At 39.4% G+C, this 21,162-nt stretch overlaps 1 protein-coding gene across 2 annotated transcripts in view; it reads left to right on the top strand.

Moving 5' to 3' along the window:
- Positions 1–1,522: 1,522 nt before the first annotated feature.
- Positions 1,523–21,162, top strand: part of abch1 (ATP-binding cassette, sub-family H, member 1) — a 34,798-nt gene continuing 15,158 nt past the window's right edge. Inside the window, exons 1-11 of one of the 2 annotated variants that reach the window (XM_075480375.1) lie at positions 1,523–1,637; positions 5,723–5,871; positions 7,178–7,337; positions 8,170–8,324; positions 10,354–10,461; positions 11,475–11,568; positions 15,655–15,729; positions 16,027–16,195; positions 17,935–18,031; positions 18,137–18,305; positions 19,008–19,108. In XM_075480375.1, the coding sequence (XP_075336490.1) occupies positions 1,563–1,637; positions 5,723–5,871; positions 7,178–7,337; positions 8,170–8,324; positions 10,354–10,461; positions 11,475–11,568; positions 15,655–15,729; positions 16,027–16,195; positions 17,935–18,031; positions 18,137–18,305; positions 19,008–19,108 (1,352 nt within the window). In that variant the 5' untranslated portion in view covers positions 1,523–1,562. Of the gene's footprint in view, positions 1,638–2,028; positions 2,130–5,722; positions 5,872–7,177; positions 7,338–8,169; positions 8,325–10,353; positions 10,462–11,474; positions 11,569–15,654; positions 15,730–16,026; positions 16,196–17,934; positions 18,032–18,136; positions 18,306–19,007; positions 19,109–21,162 lie in introns of those variants that run through there. The other variant, XM_075480385.1, reaches the window with a different exon arrangement.

Consider the following 21,162-nt stretch of genomic DNA (forward strand, 5'->3'; position numbering starts at 1 on the left):
TTTCTTTGTTTTTCCTTCATCTACAAATCTCAAAGCTCTGAAAATGAAAGAAAGTGATGCTCATAAAGTAGGAAAAGTCTAAAACTTGAAGATGAAGGTCCATAGATGGAGTGGTGGTTCACAATTCAGCATCAGTAACTTTCTATACTTAACATCTAAACAAAGTTTGGTGGACTCTGATTCTGGAGATTGGTAAAATCATGGTTAGATAATCCCTTTTGCCTGTCCATTTCCAAGCTTTTCAAGTTACTACAGACTCCCTCACAGCACCCAAACATTATAAAAATCTGTGGATAGATCTCAGGAAATCAGCACTTCCAAGACAGCCCAAAAAAATCCAACTAACTTAGAAGCTGTGAAACTATTACTGACCTTGCGCTTTGGAAAAAATGCCTCAGAGACAATTTTTTTTACTTGAATAGATTAATTAAATGTGCCAAATTTAGCTTTATGCCTTTTATAAATCAAGTTTCCCTCACAAAACTATGTGTAAAAACATGGATTTTGTTGATTAGTACTCAAAATTTTGTTTTCCACTAAATAAAAAAACCTGAAAAAGGGGATGACAATCCTCTCGCTGATGGTCTGAATCTGTCAGGATCTTATGGTGGTTATCATTTTTGGAGTATTTCCAGTTTATGTACTTTATAAGCGATTAGAAGTCACGTTTTTACAGATGTGCAGTGACAGGCCTAAATGACCACATACATTCTGGACAGGCGTTCTACAAATTTAAGGTACATTTGTGCGCCAATTCTTTCCTGAACTAGAGGAATATGCTGTTAAAACGATGCTGAAGCTGAATTTATTGTGTCCCACCTAACCGGAATCTCTGGTTTTGTGCCTCCATCTTGTGACGTCTTTTGGAATTACAGCCTCAATTTTAACATTTATTTTCACATTATTTACTCCTCAAACGTATTTTCAGAGTTTTGAGTAGAACATTAACGTCATTTGCCACGAAAGAAGGTTTTCTATAGATGGATCACATACAGATTAGTGACATATTTTACCGAACTAACCCACAGAGACACAGTTCAGATTCCTAAAGACCATTTGCTGAATGAGATACCGCAGGTTCACTTGATCCAATATTTATAGTAATTAAGAATTTTACATGTAAATGTTAGGATTTTTGTTTCCAGATCAGCTTCACTTTCAAAAAGTGACACCATAACTGTCTGATGTCTTTTGAAAATCAATTGAAAAAACCCCTCCTTTCCTCAAGGCAACACATTTCACAGTAGATTGGATCTTTTATCTGAATTTATCAGCACATACAGCTACAGGTTAATTCATATGAACTGCAACTCCACGCTCCAGCTGTAGGCGCACTGTGGCCCAAACAGACAGTGGTTTATAGGTAAATCCATCATAAAATCCTCAAAAAATATGTTTCTAAATCAGTCGCTGCTCTGAGTATTAAAACACTCTGTCTGGCTTCAACATAAAACTTCCCACAGCCCATCCATCCATCCATCCCTCTCCCTCTCCCCCCTCTGTGGCGCTCTGTTGCAGAGACCCAGCCGGCTGTCCGGTTCGCCCTCCTCCTCTCTGCTGCCATGGCTGCGGAGGCTGCCGGCCTGAGTGATGCGACAACCGGACCTGCGAGCTGCACCGAGATGCAGGAGCAGCGGGTAAGATGCTTTTGGGTAGCACTGGTCGCAAATATCTTTGTGGGAATCAGACGAGATCGGCACGGTTCTCTGACAGCAGGCCCCGACGAGCTGCTGCAGCGGGATGGAGTGGTACTCTGCTGGATGCACGCAGTCGCTGCAACCTGCGACCTGCGTTCTGATCTATTCTTTCACGACAAGTCAAAGGCGAGAGCGACATTGTAAGGCATAAATGGCGGGAGGATGAGTGTTATCGCTCGTAGAGGGAGCGAGGGCGCGCCATCCTCCTCTGTAGGCCTATCGCTTACATCCTGTGTGACGCGCTGATGAGAAGTGAAAGTGGAGGGTCGGCCCGTGCGCGTAGACTACAGAGGCCCGGCTTATAAGCGGCCAGTTGTCCACTCTTGAGCGGTTGGTCTCACACGCTGCGTTTTGACAGATTTGAGCGCGCCTCTCTAACCCGTTTTCTTCCACTTGGCGGTGACGCAAATTCGCAACAACTTGGCAAACGAGGTAGGAATTCTTCCTGATCACCAGAGCTGAATGAAAATAGAGGCTTTGTTGAGCTTATTTAGGTCAATATCAGAAGGAGGTGTTCACACAGAAGAGCATGCAGGGGCGCATGTTGGGTTTCTACAATTATCGGCATGCCCATCACGTCTCTTGGTTGGAAGAGAGGGGAAAAAATAGTTTTTGGATGAAATATTCAAGCATTTGAATTTCAAAGTCTCGAAGTGCAACGGCCAGTAGAGTCAAATGCTGGGTCAATTTATCCAAACGCATTCATTCTACGACGTTTAAGGGAGAAAATGGGCATTTTGGCCACAAATATGTCGATTTGTCAAATATGTCTATTTGTAAGAACGCAGAGTTGCGGTTCAAAACGACCGTTAGAGGTTTGCTGGGAAGTGTGCGCGTCCTCCACCTGCTGAACCGAACCTGTTCTTCAACTTTGCATTTACGCCACCGAGATGTTTGCGTCAGCTGATCTTCACATGCTCTTTAGGGGCTGTTTTCATTGTGTGGACTCACTCATCTGTAGCTCTTCATCCTCTTCTCTTCTTCTTGTCCACATCTTCTCTCTGGGTGAGTTTTTGCTGCAAGAGCTCCTTGAATTTCCAGTGCTTTCTTCAGCCGGTGAGGTATCTTCATCTGTTAATGTCACTCACATTGACAGACTGTTTTTTTTTTTGTCTGAAATGGTCTCACCGTCAGGGAGCCACAGGCTGGTTTATACAGAATGAGGGAGAAATGTGTGTTTGCAGATTTAGTGTCAAAGGTGAGACCCACCAAATGACCAGATTATGCAATACAATCTCCCTAATCTCCTCGCTGGAAAATGAGAAATGTTGGATTAAACAGAGGGAGTTAGTTGGAAGACCATGAAGGAAGGCTGTTATTAAAGATTAGAGTGCTGAGGATTGTTTTAGGACCCACACATTTATGTCTGCCGACGTTGTGTTGTGGTGCACAGATGCCATGAGGAATATCAGTGTTTGATGTTCCTTTTCTTATTTTAAAGGGTCAAATAGTTTCCCTGCTTACATTATTTGATCAAAACAGAACTGGTTGCTTCCCTGAGTGGTTTGACTACTGGATTACTGAGAAGAATAGTGTGCCTTTTTCCCCACCTGCTTGTAGCAAAGCCCTTTCACTTCTGCTGACAGAGCTTCAAACTTCTGCTCAGGATTAAATCTCACTCAAGAGTCAAATGTTATTACTCTACTATACATTAGTCTAGTCATCAGAGCTGAGAAGTAAGTTCCTCTCAGTTTTTAGAGGGTTCGATTCTATATTCTGCATTGCTTAATACTATTCACACATCAGTTGTGTTCATGTGCTTGTAGGAGTGGCAAAAATACAAAAAAAAAAAAATATATTCTCTATTTCACATGATACATTTCCTCCCTGTTTCAAACAATAACAATAAGGAAGAAACAACCAATGAAATGCCTGCCCGGAATTTGTAAGGTACAAACCACCAGGTGTGATGACATTAAGAGGAAACAACATCTAAAAATCATCTAAATTTAGGGGATCTGGAACTGTGACAACATCATTGAGCAATGAAAATGATTTGTTTGTCACAATATGATACAGAAATATGAAAACATGAAGAATGTCTTAAAAACCAGCCCACTCTTTATGAGGGATATTCTTAAAATGTGAAATATTTATGTATTTTTCAGTCAAACTGCACAAAATTTCCATTGTTTTTGTCATACTCAGCTCAGTTTTCTAAGTGATGTGCCTCAGTTGGAAGTATGAGTTTGGAATCATCATATTGGTTACCTAAAAATTAGGCTTTTCCCAGCAATCAGGGTAACGTTGCAAAGAGGGTTTTTATTACGAGGCTTGATCAATAGTTTAAAAGCTAAGAATCGAAACTACCAATATCCCTTAAACTTGCTTTGTTTAAATGGATTTTTCGTCTGTCCGTGAGCATTTCATGAACTTGCTGCGAGGCTGCATTGCACAAACACTTACTGACAGAAACTTGATCAACTCGACTGAGGAATGGAAAGTTACAAATGATCATCTGTGTCATCCACCTTTCATCCAAGCCAACATGGAACATTTCAGCTCTCACAGAGTTCATCACATGCAAGCAAGAATATTCTTTATACACAACAAGCGAACAGAGTTTCATGGCCGTGGATGTCGAGGACAAAAAGCGATTATGACATTTGTGCAGCCTTTGAAAAAAACTCTTACTTTATACACTTTTACCTTTCTTATATAAAAACATTGAAGGAATCAGACTCAACAGTCTTTATCAACAATATACTGTGCAAAAACAGTGAAAAGCACTTATAGAACTTCACTAAATGGGTCACGGACGAATGTTTTGAGGTCTCAGTTTTGTCATTTGGCATCTTGTTTTCTTTTGGAGCCAGAAGTGACTATATGTGATAAGCATGAAAATAAAAAAACTGGGTGTTAAAGACATTTTTAAGATGTGTTTGTTCAGGTAGCTGAAGAACAAGTCATAATTACAGTGAGCCAAAAACTGTTTAAAACAGCTGAACACATACTGTGTTAAATGTTCTGCCTGCTCCTTTGATAAGTGATGACAAAAAAAAAACAGTCATGAGTCAAAACATGACTGAATGTTCCTCCGTCACCAGGGAATGAACCTGATGTCCTCTTTTACCCAAACAACTTCTCAATCACTCCCAGAGACTCTGTCAGTCAAGCGAGTCAGGCCACCAAAAATACCTCAGTTTGAGGCCCGATATTTGCTGGACCACCAGCACACTTATTTTAAGCTCATGGCTTCATAATAACTAGTAGAAGACATATTTGCTTTAGTGTTCCATGAAAGAAGTGGCAGCTTTTTGAATGTGAGTCTATTGGAGACTTTGTGGAGCCAGCATTTATTGACCTTCAGGGGGATTTCACTCAAAAGACTTTCCACGTTGCCAAGTTGTTGTGTCCATCTCTTAAACAGCTTAAATGCCTGGGACTCTGTTTCCAGCAACAGGAGCATGTCATGGCTGATAAAAATGAAATTAGATTCAGTTACCGAATCAAAGGATGCTCGTGAAGTTTACTTTAGGAGTTACGTTTCTTTGTTTTTCCTTATTTTACAAATCTCCATTATATCTGGTCATTAGCATTAACAAAGAATATCTTCAGTGACACCAACAAACATCTAGGTTAAGGGTTCTGATCTGAGTTGACTTTGCATTGAATATTTTCTGCATATAAAAGCATTCATTTAAAAGGACTGATTAATCATGTTACAACCTTAAAAAGCCTTCTGGATTGATATTCAGTTCCCTAAATATTTTGTCATTTCTGCTATCCTCCTAAAAATTTGCATCACAATATTTTATTCTCAGTAGCAGAAAACCTAATCTTTTTCTCTGATATGGTTACAAGACTTGAAAAAGAGTCACAGTTAAATATCAGTTCTTATAAACCACGAATGATTTTGAAGTACGGATAGCTTATCACAAGCCCTTGTGAAGCATATTGTATGTGCATTTGATGACAAACTGACAAAGTGAATCATCTCATGAGTTATTGCTGTTGCATGGAAATTGTCAAGATCTGCATTTTGGCCATTACTGGTGTTTAACAAAGTGTTTTCTCTCTTCCAGCTGAAGGAGGGGAATATGAAAGCTGATTTGGAAGCGTCTCTGCCTGCTGCGCAGGGTGATTTTGCCATCCGATGCCGAGATGTGTGCCGGTCGTATGGCAAACTGAAGGTCCTGAGTAACCTGAACCTGTCTGTACCACAGGGACACATGTGAGTGGAGCCACACTGACTCAAGTCTGGCTGTAATTTCAGGCGGTTGATGTTCTACATCATGGCCTGTAACAGTGTTTTTTTAACCCATAAAATTACAAATTAGTTTTCTTGAAGGCTGACTTCAAATTTAGATTGAAGAAAAGTCCAAATGCCATGTTTAGGGAGTCAGAGAAAAAGACATAGCAGACTCAAATGCTGGAAATGTTGAGAGTCTGAGGATCTTAATACCTCTGTCTCCCTCTCTGTAGCGCTAACAGGCTCCAACAACTATTTGTCCTTCTGTTTCTGGTCAGCATGCAAAATGTTTGCATTCTTGGGTGAGGTGCTGGGACACCGGGGCCAGCCTGCTCACCCTCTCCTTTTGTCATTCATCTTCTGACAGAGCAGTAGCCAAACATGTCAATTTCCTGCTGGATTGTCCTGTTTACCTTCAATAAATCTACATTGTTTTTTTTTCTTGAAACCAGAACAGGAAAATTCCATCACTCCAAAGGACAGAGAGAGTTTGAGACAATGAGTTTGAGAACTTAAATGCTTAGTGCATGTCTATTGCGTTCTATGTCAGTTGTCTTGTCCTTTCTCAGTAAGTGAGCCTCATTATAAATGGTTTACATGCCACTTTTCTCATAAAGACCTGCATTCCTTTTGTGACAAATGACATGAGAAAGACTGGGGGGGGAAAAAAGGCAACAACAAGAAAAAACATCAGACAGAAATAAGTTAATGTTCAGGTTGCTGTTCATTCTCCTGTACTGAAACGACAGAGGAATGAATAATAAGACTGCAAAGTCTACGTCAGCAAGGCCTCCTATTTATTCATCCTGCCAGGACAAGTACAAAACAGCAAAGCAGACATACTGTACAGGAGAGGATAAGAACAGGGTGCATGTGATAAAGTTACTTTTTCATTGATTTATTACGAACATACTGCCCATACGACTGTTTTTCATGCTTGTCGAATCATGCTATAATGGAATCAGGATATCATGAAAACTAAAATGATGTAGGCTAATTAAAAGAAAAGCAAGATGCTTGTTGCGGGGCACGCAGAAGGCCAGTTTTTCCTCTTTTGTTGTATCCAGAACATGCTGTAGACCAATTTTGACAAATTAGCAGCATGTCAGGATTTAGAGAAATAATTTTTTTAACTTTAAAAATGATGTGGAAACATTTTGTTTCCTGTTTAACGTATTGTTACCGCGTATGTCTTTTTGTATATGATGATTATAAAAGGCATCAGAGCCAAAGAGATTTGACGTAGATCCTTTGTCTTTCATGTGACATTTCCATGATTTTCGTGCAGTTATGGCCTTCTGGGGCCCAGCGGATGTGGGAAGACTACGCTTCTAAAGTGCATCGTGGGAACCCTGAAAATCTCACGGGGTCACATCACTGTGTTGGGGAAGCCACCTGGATTTCCTGGTCACGATGTCCCAGGGAAGCGGATTGGATACATGCCACAGGTAAACAACAAATTCAAAGAAGGCACACATTAATTTAACTCAAGGCTTTTACATTAACATAAAGTTGTGTTATTGTTTTCTATCTCTATTTGGTACCCTTTAGTTAAACCTCTCGTTAAGTTTAGGAAGAGGTCTTGCAGTCTTACATTCAGCTTGTTAAAAGTCAATAGATTCCCAGTCAAATTCTTGGCAGTTTGTTGTCTGTTGAAGCTTTTAAGCTTGTTTGTGTCTACAGAAAATTCCAAATGCGGCAATCTTCACAGAGAGCTGCTCTTTACAGCCATAACCAGCGCCCTGCTCCAGGGTTTCGCTGTAATTTAGTCTTTGTTGCTGGGTGACATGAACCTCATTACTGTCAGACTGGATATCTGATGAGACCGATAACATACATGGCATATAGACCTCTGTGTATAAACCTGAGCATCATGTTCATCCACACAGGAAGTGATCTGTGACCCAGAAAGGAAGGAACAAGAAACCTCATATACATGTTGTCTGATCTCACAGATGACTTAATTTCTTATAATGCAAACAAAGGTGCCAGCAATTTGTAATATATCCTGTGATTTATGTTTACAAGATATCCTTTAATGGATATTAATGTAGATATTTATGACTGCTGTCTGTAGATTTCTGACAAGGGGAAGCCATAGATGCATCTGACCTTCATTTATAACATTTCAATCCAGACCAGTGTGCATGTTATTGACTAAAGTCAAGACAACCAAGATCCTTGTGTGGGGAAGCATCAGCTCTTTGGTGAAGCATCTGTAAAGAAGGACACATCCACTCATACCACTGCTTGAAACACAGTTATGTTTGTGTTATACAGGATTTGGCGCTGTACAATGAGTTCACGATCAGCGACACGCTGACTTTCTTTGGCCGAATCCACGGCCTGACGTCGAAGGAGACGCAGGCGCGCATGAACTTTCTCATTGACTTTCTGGATCTACCTCAAAAGCACAGCCTGGTCCGAAATCTCAGGTAAAACCACATATAGACATTATTACACTCCACGTGACCGATTGTTTTACATGATTATTATTTTAGTCTTTTTATTACAGTTCTTCTCTAAATATATATATTTTTTGGTTATGAAACACAGACAGTAATAGTTTTCAGAGATGTTAGATGTGGTGTGCAGCCAAAAGCATTAAAACCCTAAATACAACCAGTTTATGATGTTCTGTAGACTTTGAACAAATATTATCTCTCTCTCTCTTAGGAGGTTATAAAGCAAGTGATTGCAAAGTAATATGAGACTGATAATAGGAAAGGGAAAAGTCAGATATTGTGACATTTATTGTAATATTGCCTTTTAAAAGCTGTATCCCTCAGTGGTGAAACTTTTGCTTGATCCCAAGAAGGCTAAGAAGGGTTTAAAAAAAGTAATAAAAAAGTTATGAAATTATTTAAATTGAAACCAACATTTATCGGGCTTAAAATGAGTGAAAAGTCAGTGTTTAGAATTCCAGGTGAAAGGTTAAGGATTTAGTATATTTTACTCTCGAAATCAAATAAAAATAGATTTATTTTTTTTGGCATCACTGCTGTTTGTATAGCCTTCAAATGTCCACAAAAGCATAAAAAAATACCAATTTCAGAGAGTACCATCTGCTGTCATTATGCTGCAGGCTTTAGGCTTTAGAACAATCCATCGTTGCTTCCTTTAGTAGATATTACCATGCACCGAAGTACTGCTGCATATGTAAATAAGCAAGAATTCCATTTGCATCAGAGGCTGCCACTCCACCTGCAGCTTTTTTCTGAGTTTCCTGATTGGCCTGCAGGTCTGCAACATGTTGGTTTTCCCTCTGAACAAGGGATCGTATCAGTTTCCCCCACCTACTGACGAGAAGATTCTGGCAGCTTGGATTGACAGTTTTTAAAGAGCAGAGCACCTTTTCAAGCTGTTAAAAAATCAATCGGTACAGGTTAAGAATATAATATTCGACAACATCCCATCAAATAGTCCTTTTATACATCTCATAATCTGCAGCTCTTGTAGGCAAAGCAATCTCCATCTGTTGTTTCAGCTCTAAACTCTCATCCCTGAATCATTACAAAGACCCCTCTGCTTTCAGAGGCCCCTCTTTCATTCGCTGTTCATGGAATATTTCTTATTTTGATTTAACAGCCTGTCTAGTCACTGAGTGGCAACTTCAGGATAAAACCATTGTTATACTGTAGGTGACTTTGCTGTAAAGATGAATCCTGTTTCAGAGCTTGTGTTCTGGCCTTTACTCCTAACAGCCTGTTGGGTCAGTGATGTCATAACAGGCGTGCCTTGTTGTGTCTTAAACGATACAAAGCAGCTGAAACCATCAACTGCATGCAGCATGGAAGATATTTCTGATATGAACAAACATGCTCCACATGTAGTCATGATCTGTTTTACATCGCTCTCTATAGTTTCTTTGATACAGTGTAGAATAAATCTGCTTTGTATGATGTGTTTTTTTTTTAAAGAAAGAAAAAAACATTATTTTTAAAATGTGTGTAGATCACATCACGTCACAGCGCACCCGCCTTGGGTGTTGTTGTTTACCTCTGACTCGTCAGGCAGGTTCATCTTGAACGTTTTGTCTTGGCTTTTCACCATTCTGTGGACTGAGTGGCATGCATAGAAGCCAGCTGGATCACTATGGAGTGAAATCTAGTTTCACAGTGGTTACAAATGTTTAGGTTATCACACAATTTAGAAATGTTTGTGGATAACTTTGGGATTTCTTGCAAATGTTTGTTTGAATACACACCCTAATGCCAAGCAATTTAAACAATTTGTAAAATAACTTACATCAGTATTCCGTGTGCGCATTTTTACTGTCAAACCTTACAGATACGCTCATGTTCAAATCTTCCTGCTTTGTTAAATGTGTGTGCGCCCACGTCGATGAAACAGATTTCACTCCATAGACTACTACTTAAAACTAATCAGGAACATGGGAGATGCTTCATCCTTTTCATTTTTGGCTGGTTTTATTTGCTTATTTGTTTTCTCTGTGTGTTGCAGCGGGGGTCAGCGGCGAAGAGTGTCTCTGGGAGCTGCTCTGCTGCAGAATCCAGAGCTGCTCATCCTGGATGAACCAACAGTCGGAGTGGACCCTGTCCTCAGGTCGAAGTATGTAACTGTCACCTGTTTTCTGTTCATGCAGCAGGTCTGCAAACTGTTGTTCTCCGGGTTTCGCCACTGTTGCATCAGACATTCCTTAGTAAAAAAAATATAACAAAAAATTTAAAAATAAATTAAAATCCATTTCCCGCCTAAAAGAAGCTTATTGGTCAAATTAAAGTACAATGTTGATAAAGATTTGTCATGGGTATGAACGCTGTAGGTTTTAGCTTAACTGTACATAAGCAGAACTTAATTAAGTCGGCAGCGATTGTGGTCTGTGGTTTAAAATCTTTCATTATCAATATCTCTATCAATTACAATGTGACAAAATGAAGAATGGCTTAATAAGCTCAGATGAGCTCCTCTGATGTGCCAGGAGAAAAAGAGTTAAACTGTAATTTGTTACAAGAAGAATCGATAATCAAATCTTGTATCTTTTATTTGTAACATTGATTATTCAGTATTTAGCCTGGCTTTGCTATTTATGAGAATCAAGATCACGTTTGAAGTGCATTTTAAAAGAATATTACAATTACCTTCAACAATTTACGCATCCAAAATAGCCAATACTTTTCCACCCCATGTTATTTTAATCTGAAAATGCAACAGCTGTGTCCACACACTGTAATGAAGTTGTAAGCAGCTAAAATGATGCTATAAGTGTCTGTCTGAGGATATTATTTGACAACGCTTCTAATTTCCTGCTGCAGACACTACTTATGTGGGCCTTTAGGATATCTCCTGAATTTTACAACCTGACAAGCCATAAATGTTTGCTCTCTCTTTTTCTACACAAACATTTATGACTGTCTTTTGGAAAGGCAGGCATTTTTTTTAAAGCATACTGCTCTCCCTCAGGGTGTTGCTCCAGTGTCATTGTGTAATCACAAAGCCTGGTCGGATCAGACGGCGGGCAGGGAAACTGTAGTTGGCAAAGCTGCAAGCTCGTGAAAACTTCATCAGTGAGCATGCCAAGTGTTATGTAATGTGTTTGGCTTTTTCCGTGGTCTTCGCTCTAGGATCTGGCAACATCTGGTGGAGATCGTGAAGACGGGAAAAACCTCTGTCATCATCACTACACATTATATAGAAGAGGCCAGGCAAGCCAATGTGGTGAGATAATTCATATGTGCACACACGCGCTGAACTCGTATGCATGTTTATTAACAGACAAATTAAACAAAAAACCTCTCTTGTCCTGCGTACAGTCATAATGAGTCTGTGCATGAACGATGGAATTTATATTTATTAGCTCTGACAGGAGGGACAAAAGGTGAAATTCAGGGAGCGCATGAGAGATTGAAGTTTTACAGAGGCTTCCCTGTCTGTTTATTAAAGTATGCATTGCATGTTTCTACACTGTAGACTGCTGCGATAAACAACTATAACTTATGAAGTCATTTGACCTTTTTAAAGAAATACATTTATAAATTTGTGACATATTCAACAGATTTTGAGTAGATTTACTGAGACAATCTGTAAGTAAGATAACGATGCGTAAATGCCAACCTTGTCCTTATTGATTTCAATGTCTGTAACAAGATACCCTTCCCCTTAAAGGTAAGCGTTCAAAATCCAAAGTGTAATGAGCAAAGCTTAGGTTAACTCAGGGAAGCTGTAGTGGAGCAACCAGAGTCTACAGGGAGCAGACAAACAGCAATCTCCCAAAAATACCAGGAGCAACTCAAGGTTAACTGAGGGTGGAGAAAGGAACAGGAGACTGGGAGCTGGGAAGTCCCGGCATCGCCTGAGCTTTTTCCCCACAGCTGCCAGGCTATTCAACCACAACTCAAACATTCCCCAGAACTGAATGCACTTTATTGTTTATCCCGCACTTTCACTATGGTCCTGTTTATGTCTGTTTTGTTTTTGTCAACCATATTAATGCGTGTATTGGCTGCTAAGAATTCCTATTGTGTTTTAACATTATATGGCAATAAATTTAACCTTGATACCTTGATACCTTGATACCTTGACAGAACCAGGAAGAAAGACAAAACATAAAGAATCAAAATATATCAGAAAAGGTTGCATTGTTTGACTACAGAGAAAGCAGTGATTAACACTGAAAAATGGATGTAAAACTGTCTGAGCTGAGTAAGAAACAAAACATATCCACTGACCCATTACAGCTAAGCCATAAAAAGCCATATTTTTTTTTTTTTTTTCAGCACAAGTTTCTTGTGTTTACCTTGAATACAGCCAAGGAAAGAAATCTGTGCCTAAAACTTTCCATAGTCTGAGCTTCACCCTGGCAACATACAAATTCAAAGGAAACAGAGCGTAGGATGGAAAAGCACTGCTGCCTAAAGGTCAAAACTGCTTGATAATGCAGCTACCTGCTGAGCAGCAAGGCCTCACACAGCCTATAGTGCTATATAAATACAATAGATTTGTGTCACCTTCTCAAAACCATAAATCCTTTAATTCCAAGAGTTCATTCTCTGTTTCACCAGTAATCGTCTTTGCAAAGTCCAGGAAGCCAAATCTTTTGCAGCTGAAAGTTTGCACTGTAGATTATGATTTTGTACCATGAATTAATTTGTGGATGATGTTTAAAATGGATTTTGCCATTGTTAATTTGGCAAAAATACTTGAACACCAGCCCAGAATTGAGGTTGTTTTCTCTGACTTTGGCGTCCCGAGCTAAGCTAATTTACCACGGAACACATTTACTCTTATGTAACTGAGACTGTTGTATTTGTGTCAGCACATTTAGGTATTTCCCCATCCTAAAGGTGTAAACTGAGCAGTCAAACAGGATTAGAGGGAAATAATTGCCTCATATTTCCCTTTGACATTTTCAGCTTAACAATACTACTAACATCAGTCCTACATGACAGTCCAGCAACAGTTTCTATTGATAACAATGCTTGCATTTTTGCGCAGAACATGATGCATTATCCAAAAGACTTCTTCATCATATCATTTGTATAGCTATCAGAAGCACATTTAAGCCATATTTTTCAAGATTTTGATTATAGATTAAACATAAAAACCTTTAAAAAGTTAGTCTGAAATGATTTTAGATGCACGTGGTGCTTATGTTAGCTTCCATAGCATGCCAGTGCTGCTAAAATCGGACAAACTGAATACATTTTCTCCAGCTTTAAACAGTATGCGACAACTGAGCTTTTATTGAATATTTTCAATTTGTTGCACTTGATATTTTTTCTTGTCAATGACATTTAATCCATAAAACCTTTAGCTATTTCCTCTGTTGTTGCAGATTAATTGAACTCACTAAGGTTTTAACTACAAAAAAATGTTGAATTTGTAACATTTGTCCTGAAAGAAGACAAAAAACAAATAGTCTACAGTAACCTAAAAGAAACTAAGAAGCTCATCCTTTATTGGCTCCATTTAGAAAATTGAAAGAAAGCGATCTGGATCCTTTTAAATTTAACAGTGTTTTACTTTTTAGTCGCACCTTTTCACCAGGTTTTATGATGCTCAGCCTGGTGGTTTTAAAGGCAAAAAAGATAAACAGGACTGAAAACAAGCCTCAATTAGAAGCAGTGATTTCTCCGTCACAATTAAGTTCCCGTCGTTGCAAATATCATAAAGATATACAGCTGGTATTACTACATCTGTGATACTTAAGTCTGGAAATATTAAAAGAGACTTTGATAAAATGAGTATTTTAAACATTTAACTTTCAGCTTTCTGTATCAGTTGTATTTCCCCATTATTGAACTATCCAGCCTCTCAACGTTTTATTTTTCTTCAACCCATTAGGGAAACATGCTGAAAAAGTAACATCGTCGGATCACTTTAGAAGCTGAAGTGTCACTTCTGTTCTGTTGTGCAATAATCCTCCATCACTTATCTCTGTGAAGAAAACACATCTTCTTGTTTCACCTAGAAAAAGCTACACTTTTGATATTTATTGATACACACCAACTACAGCTGAAAGATAGATAGATAGGCAGACAGACAGACATGTAGGGTAGAGACGTATAGAAAAATCTAAAATTAGATAAAGAAGAATAAAAGTTGCCACTCGCTCTGCTTTGGGGAGCTGCAAACTGAAAGGGCCTCACCATTCGTCTGGATTTTAGTTGAGTATTTATTGTCACATGATGGTAGAAAATACATGCATCACTCTTTTTATGTTCCACAATGCATGAACCTCAGTGTGAATCTGGTAATCTAACACACGTGTCAACAAGCCTCCCTGGATCAGTTTGTCATTGGTGCAAGTATTTACACTATGTGGATACACTGTCATATTCAGACTGAAGGCCGAGCCTGAATGACTGCATAACTCAAACTTTTTCTCAAGCTGCACAATCCAAAACAAGATCCAAGGTCACTTTAGCTTCTCACTGATGAGACGCACACACACAAAAATGTACATAGAGCATGAAAACCTCAGATAAACCAGCTCTGTTGACGTCTGCCTTTTGGATTAAGTATCAGCTGGATGAGAGACAGCCACATCAACTGAGGGAGGAATGATGCAGAAGTGCTGATTAGTTTTCTTTTATGACTCTTGATAGATGTATGTCAGGTGATGTAGATGAACAGTTCAGGTATGAGTCGCTGCATTATAAAGGAGTGTGTTCTGCCAGGTCAAGTCTCAGTGACATGACCTAGAAAACTGTGCTTTTATCAGTCTTACACCCTCTGGTTTAAGAGGTAAACTCTGACCACACCACACCGCAGGCGAAGCTTTTGTTTATGGCACGCGCGCTACACAGAGGAGGTAAAGTTTGCCATTCACCTACCGAAACAAGAAGAAGTCAACGTTTCATCCTGCCCCGATTTCATAAACTCAGGTTAACGTGAAAGGTGAAATAAATTCCTGATAATCATGAATCCAGTGCAGCTTTAATCCCCGTGTATAATACATTAAAGGTTAACATTGATTCACAAATGAAAATAATCATCTTGCTATGAATAGTGTGTTTGCTCAAGAAATGACAAGCTTTGCCTTTCCAATGCAGCATTCAGACATTTTTATTAAGAACCAATATGAAGAATAGAAAATCCTGAATCCTCACGTCTCAAACGTGGGAGCTGTAGCTGATTTGTCTGTGTGTATTTTTCTTAATAGATGTGAGCTTGGGTGTATGCAACAGTTTGAGGGATGACTGATGTTTTTAGATCAATCAATTGCGAAGAAAAAGAGAGAAGAAAATTGAAAGAAATCCCCAATTTTAAGATTTACGTTTCTCCTTTTTCGTGTGTCTTCAGGTTGGTCTCATGCGAAATGGACATTTGCTGGCAGAAGGTCCTCCAGAGGCAGTCATGAAACAACACAGTGCAACAGTAAGTATGCTGTTTAAACCTCCAGGGGACTCTGTTGGTACCCAGGGGTGCTGGTAGCCCTGGCTAAGAGGTTGTTTATGAAACTGACATACGTCCACACTACTTACTGTATCTTCCTTGATGATCACTGAAATATGAATGAGCAGATAACCTGTTTTTCAGGCAGACTTTATGGGCACATTGTTGTCATCTTGTGGTATTTTTGGAGCAAAAAACTCCCCAAAAACAACAGTAGAAAATGAAAACAATGCTATTGTTGGTCTAACTTGTTTTAACCCTGATTATCTTCCACCGCAGACCCTGGAGCATGCCTTCCTGCAGCTGTGTGAGTCATCAGACCAGAACGGCTTGAAACAAGGGTCCAGTCCGCAGAGTGGACCTTTGGAGAACAGCCAGTCGTTTGAAAGCGCGCGGGATGAGAGTCAACCAATTCTCGCAATTACAGAAGAAATTCCCAAATGTTCAGGTATTAACATTGACAGGATTGTTTCCAGTTACACATTAAGTGTTGTTGAAGCGTCTTCTCCTCCCGGGAAGCAGCTCGAGCTTCCTTCCATCGGACGTTCCCATCTGAGGCATTATAAAAGGCCTTGAGGGTTTGGAGCTTTTTTTGAAAGCATTCACCTGTATCGCTCGTATCGATCACCACACTCTGTGCCTGAATCCCTTTCACTCACACATTCAAACGCAGCCTTTCTTAACAACTTTATAAACAACTTATCACCAAGACCTTATCTGCACATTGGCGGCTTTCAGATAATGGTTATCATGATCGCAGCTATGGAGCAACGTCAGCTGACTGATGTAAATCTAATTTGAAATCTCTTTGAACTCTGTCTAACTCTCAGGGGAAATACCGGTCACTCTTTAACCGTCAAATATGCTCCCCAGCTAGAGGCCAACTTCTTCTTTCTGTCTTTTAGTGCTGTGCACAGCAGCTATGTTGCAGGGGTTTTATCGCTTTTCTAGAAAACAGCTGCATCCTGCAGCCAAAAATAATCTAATGTGGTCAGTGAGGTTGATATAAAAAATAAATCTGAGTAGTTTGATTCATATAAAACAATTAGCCGATGAAGTACATATTTCTGGAGTTTCCAGAAAGCGTTTTTTTCCTTTAGTTTTCTGAAGGATACTCCATGGAGAAGATTTGGAAAGTTTTACTCTGTCACAGAAGATGCTGACTCTAAACACCTCGTTTTATGCTCCGTCCTTCACCTAACGACGTCAACATGAAGCACGTTTGCTTAATGCTTCCCTAAAATTTAGTCGGGCCGCAAACAAAGAATGATCTGTTTTCTTTAACTCTTTATTTTTGACCAATCATAGCAGACTGGGCCTCTCAGAAGAGATGGGAACTAAAACAAAGTGTTTCAGACAGAAAGTCTTGAGAGACGCTAATAGAATGTGAAAATTCTGTGTTTTTAACACAAAAACATGTGTTTAAGTAGACTTATCTGTGATTATTCACGACTGTCACATTGTTACAGTATTAAAGGTAGGGTAGGAGATCCTGGATTTTGAGTCCAGTGAAGCTGCATTTTGAAAATACACAGGTCAAAAGTCCCAACCCTTTTCTTCACTTTCCCCCCGAAGGCACGCCTCTAGAGTACATGAACGCGCACGAGCACGAAGGTGCACGAGCGCTGTTCTGACAGCAAGCATGATCGTTGCCGTATTTAGTATTTAGTATATGATAACTATACGTTTAATAATGCTAGGTGCTAGCCAAGCTGGCTCTAGTTTAGCTTCCTGCCAAGCTTCTGAACGTTCACGGAGCAGGGTACGCGCACAGGGGGGAGGAGGGGGAGGGAGGAGCAGATTGCAGTTTGATAGACGGCATCAGTATCCAATCATTGTGCAATGATTGGATACTGTTTTTCCTAGATTGTACGTTCTAGAGGCCACTAAAACTTTTCATATTTGTGTCAAAACTTTTAATTAATTGGTTGCAATGGGGGTGTGAAGAGTATTTCAAGCAATATGTAAAAAAATGTTCCAGAAAAAGATCCCCTACCCCGCCTTTAATATACATTATTTCATAAATTTTTCCTCTAAAATAGTGATTATATCCACTGAAACATGCAGTGTTACGAAATAATCAATTTATTATTTTTTTGGAAAATGCGTAAAGAGGAGTGTGTGAAATCATGTTTTAGAGTGATTTTTTTTTTTTTTTTTAATTTTCGGGGTTTTACTTGTGCTCAGCGGACTGGATGGTTCGAGCCAGGCACGTGCTGCCGAAGGGGAGAAACATCGCTGCCCTGGTCATCAAAACAATGGTGCGGATGAAGAGAATGCCAGGGTATGTTGTGGTTAGCACTATTATAACAGCTTTGTCTACTTATAAATAGCAGAAGTTGACACTAAGTGACATGTTCAAATGTTACTGTCTCCTGTGTGTTCGCAGCTCGTTGTGTTTTCAGTTCTTGCTGCCCGTCATCCAGATCTCTCTGATCGCTTTGTGTGTTGGAGGAGATCCGAAGGGGATCCAGGTTGCTGTGGTGAATAACGAGACCTCCCCCTCCTCTTTTAGCCATGCTTTGCTCTCCTTCCTGGACAACTCCAGTGTGCAACAGGTATTTATTTGGTCCTGGGAGACAGTAATAAACTCCAGATTCGATCACTGGATAGATTCTGTATTTGTTCAGTTTGCTTTATTTATTGCATGCACGGATGATCCTCTGGTGTTTTCAGATTTCATTGATCCCAACACAGCAGTTAGGATTATTCTTTAATTTGATTGCACGGGATTGCAACTGTACTGTGTTTCACTGAAAAATAAGTTTCTTGCACAGCTCAGAGCTTTTGCCTGGAAAAGGAACAGGCTTATTTTCTCTGTTGTTCAATCAGATTGAACTCTAAGCAAATGAGTTTCACTTCTATTCAGAGCAGAGCAAACACAAAGACTTCCCTTTTCTAGGAAAGTCAGTGAGAGGTTTTTCTTTGAGTGAAGCAGAACTGCAGTCTCTGAGTTGAATATAAAACACTCATATTGTGCTGTGCAAAAAAATAAAGAGAAAGTTCCTTTAAAACATGATTGGGTTTCATGAAACTGAAATCAGCGGTCTCTGGGTTCAATATTGTTGTTGCTTAAGTGTTTTTTCTATGATCCTGACAGTTTAATGGGACTATTTGTCATGCAGCAAAATGAATTTGGGGCTGATTGGCTTGATTATGTGTGATAGATTAGAATCCAACCTGTTACACTCAAAATTGACTTAAAAGCAAAAATGAACACATAAACTGCATAAATAACCTCTGCTTTTTTGGATCTATAGGTGCCCCTATCCCACAATGAAGCTTTTGAAGGGGTCTATAATGGAAAGTACTGGGGTGTCATTGGCTTTGGAAAGAACTTCACCAGCTACCTGACTAAAAGGTGAGAGAAACAGATTAGTTTGACCACTTATAATTGATCTATTATGACCATTCTGTCAAAAATGTCACAAGAAATTATTATTTTAAGGTGGAGAACAAAAGAGAGTCCACTAGTGTTCATCCAGTTCCTGATATTAAATAACCGGACATAAGATGATAAAGGTTGCATTAGTGCAGCCCCAGCTGTTTTGTAACCCTTTAACCAACATGATTTATGATATGCTTAGGCTCATGAATATTATGTTTAAAAAAAGTTAATTCTAATGTTGATGTGTTGTCAACATCAGGAAGCACAGTTGGGCATCAAATACCATTTAAAAAAACACTGAATTTAGGGCCTAAAAAATTGTTGGCGTAAAAATGACTTCAGATCAGACCAATATTAAAAAAGAACACGAAAACACAACAATAACCATCTGAAAAACAACAGCAACGCAGTCCAAAGGCAGTTGTGTGTGTGAAAGTAAAAGCAAAGTTTACAGCACATCTCTTTGCTCCTAAAAGCTGCTATTTTCTTCAGTAAAAAGTGCTTTGATGGAAGAATTTATCTCGTTTTGGACTGACAGAAGGTTGCAGCGTTTACATTATTTTGTCGGTTGTTTGTTTTTAATCTTTTCACTTGAATTATATCCCTGCAACCTTCACTCTTACCGTCTGTGAAACTTATTAGATATACAACCAGCTCAGTAAGAATCATATCCAGACACATGTGATAACAATCTGAGTCATAGTCAGTGGAAAAAGAGCCCTTTTAATTTGGCACAGACGATTGCCACCCTGGATTAAACTGCAGCTGATTTATTCCAGGTTCCAGGCGTTCTTGTTCATTAGTGGACAGAATTTCAAATATTAATAATTTAGACCTGTGAAAGATGTGGAAAAAGAGGCCTATGGTTAAAAATAACAGCATTTTCCATTAATGGACGCATAAATCAGAGACTGTGGATGAATGTGTTGCGGCAACTCTTCAAACTTTAAGCTCACACTTTAGATAAGACCAAATAATATCTGTCCGTAGGCGGTGTTAGTGGTGTTTGTTTAAGGTGGCGCCATTATTTTTCAGAGCCACGCACTTCAGACTGTCAATGTGGATATATATTCAATAATAGTTATTGGTGTTTTCATTCAAAGTATAGGTGCACAATATATTTTTAGGGATAGTATAGGCTAGACCTGTTGTTCACTCAACATGATTCAATGTGTCTAGACATGATTTAAACTGTCACATGTTTCCTTTCCTCACTTCACTCAAAACAGACACGTTGTACCGCCCCTGCTCATCTTTCCTTCCTCATTTAAGTTTTTTTTTAACAAGTGAAAGCACAGACTGTTGCTCGTGTTATTTAGCACCTGAAGCACAATTCTGATTACATCCGGCTGTGTCGGTGTGCATCAAAGGGATCTTCAGTCGACACACACACCCACACTCGAGCAGGCAAAGCAGATTCCAGCTGCAGTGCCTGGACACACTCGACTCATCAAGAAATGTGTCGAACACACACACACACATGCTCTGAACACCCGAATAAACATGTGCACTGTTAGTCTAAACAACCATTTCACCCGCTGATATGTGCAACTTGCCTGCCATCTGTACTCTGTAATGCTTAACTACAATCATTTCATGAAAGCATCATGGAGCCTTAAAGGGATAATCCGGAGTGAAATGCACTTTAGATCAATTTACGGGATGTTGGGAGTACATATGTTGAGTTGACATCAAAATCATGTCATTCGGATGTGTTTTGAGAATTTCGATTTGACCGTTTTTAGTCAAAAGTCGTTAGCCTGGAAGTGAAGGGGGCAAATCATGTCACCGCTACAAAACGCTATTTTTATACCTCCTCTACAGCTCCAAACAACATAACACTTACGTGGTAGTGAGTAGAGGGTCCCTAAAGCCAAACCGAAGTGTCCCGAGGTCTTCATGTGGTCGGATATAGAGTCCAGAATGAATTTAATCAAGTCAGTACCTTTCCGAAAATGTGTCTGTGAAGACCTCGGGACACTTCAGTTTGGCTTTAGGGACCCTCTACTCACTACCACGTAAGTGTT

The sequence above is a fragment of the Odontesthes bonariensis genome, chromosome 2 (genome assembly GCF_027942865.1).
Source record: "Odontesthes bonariensis isolate fOdoBon6 chromosome 2, fOdoBon6.hap1, whole genome shotgun sequence".
In the NCBI taxonomy this organism is placed as follows: domain Eukaryota; kingdom Metazoa; phylum Chordata; class Actinopteri; order Atheriniformes; family Atherinopsidae; genus Odontesthes; species Odontesthes bonariensis.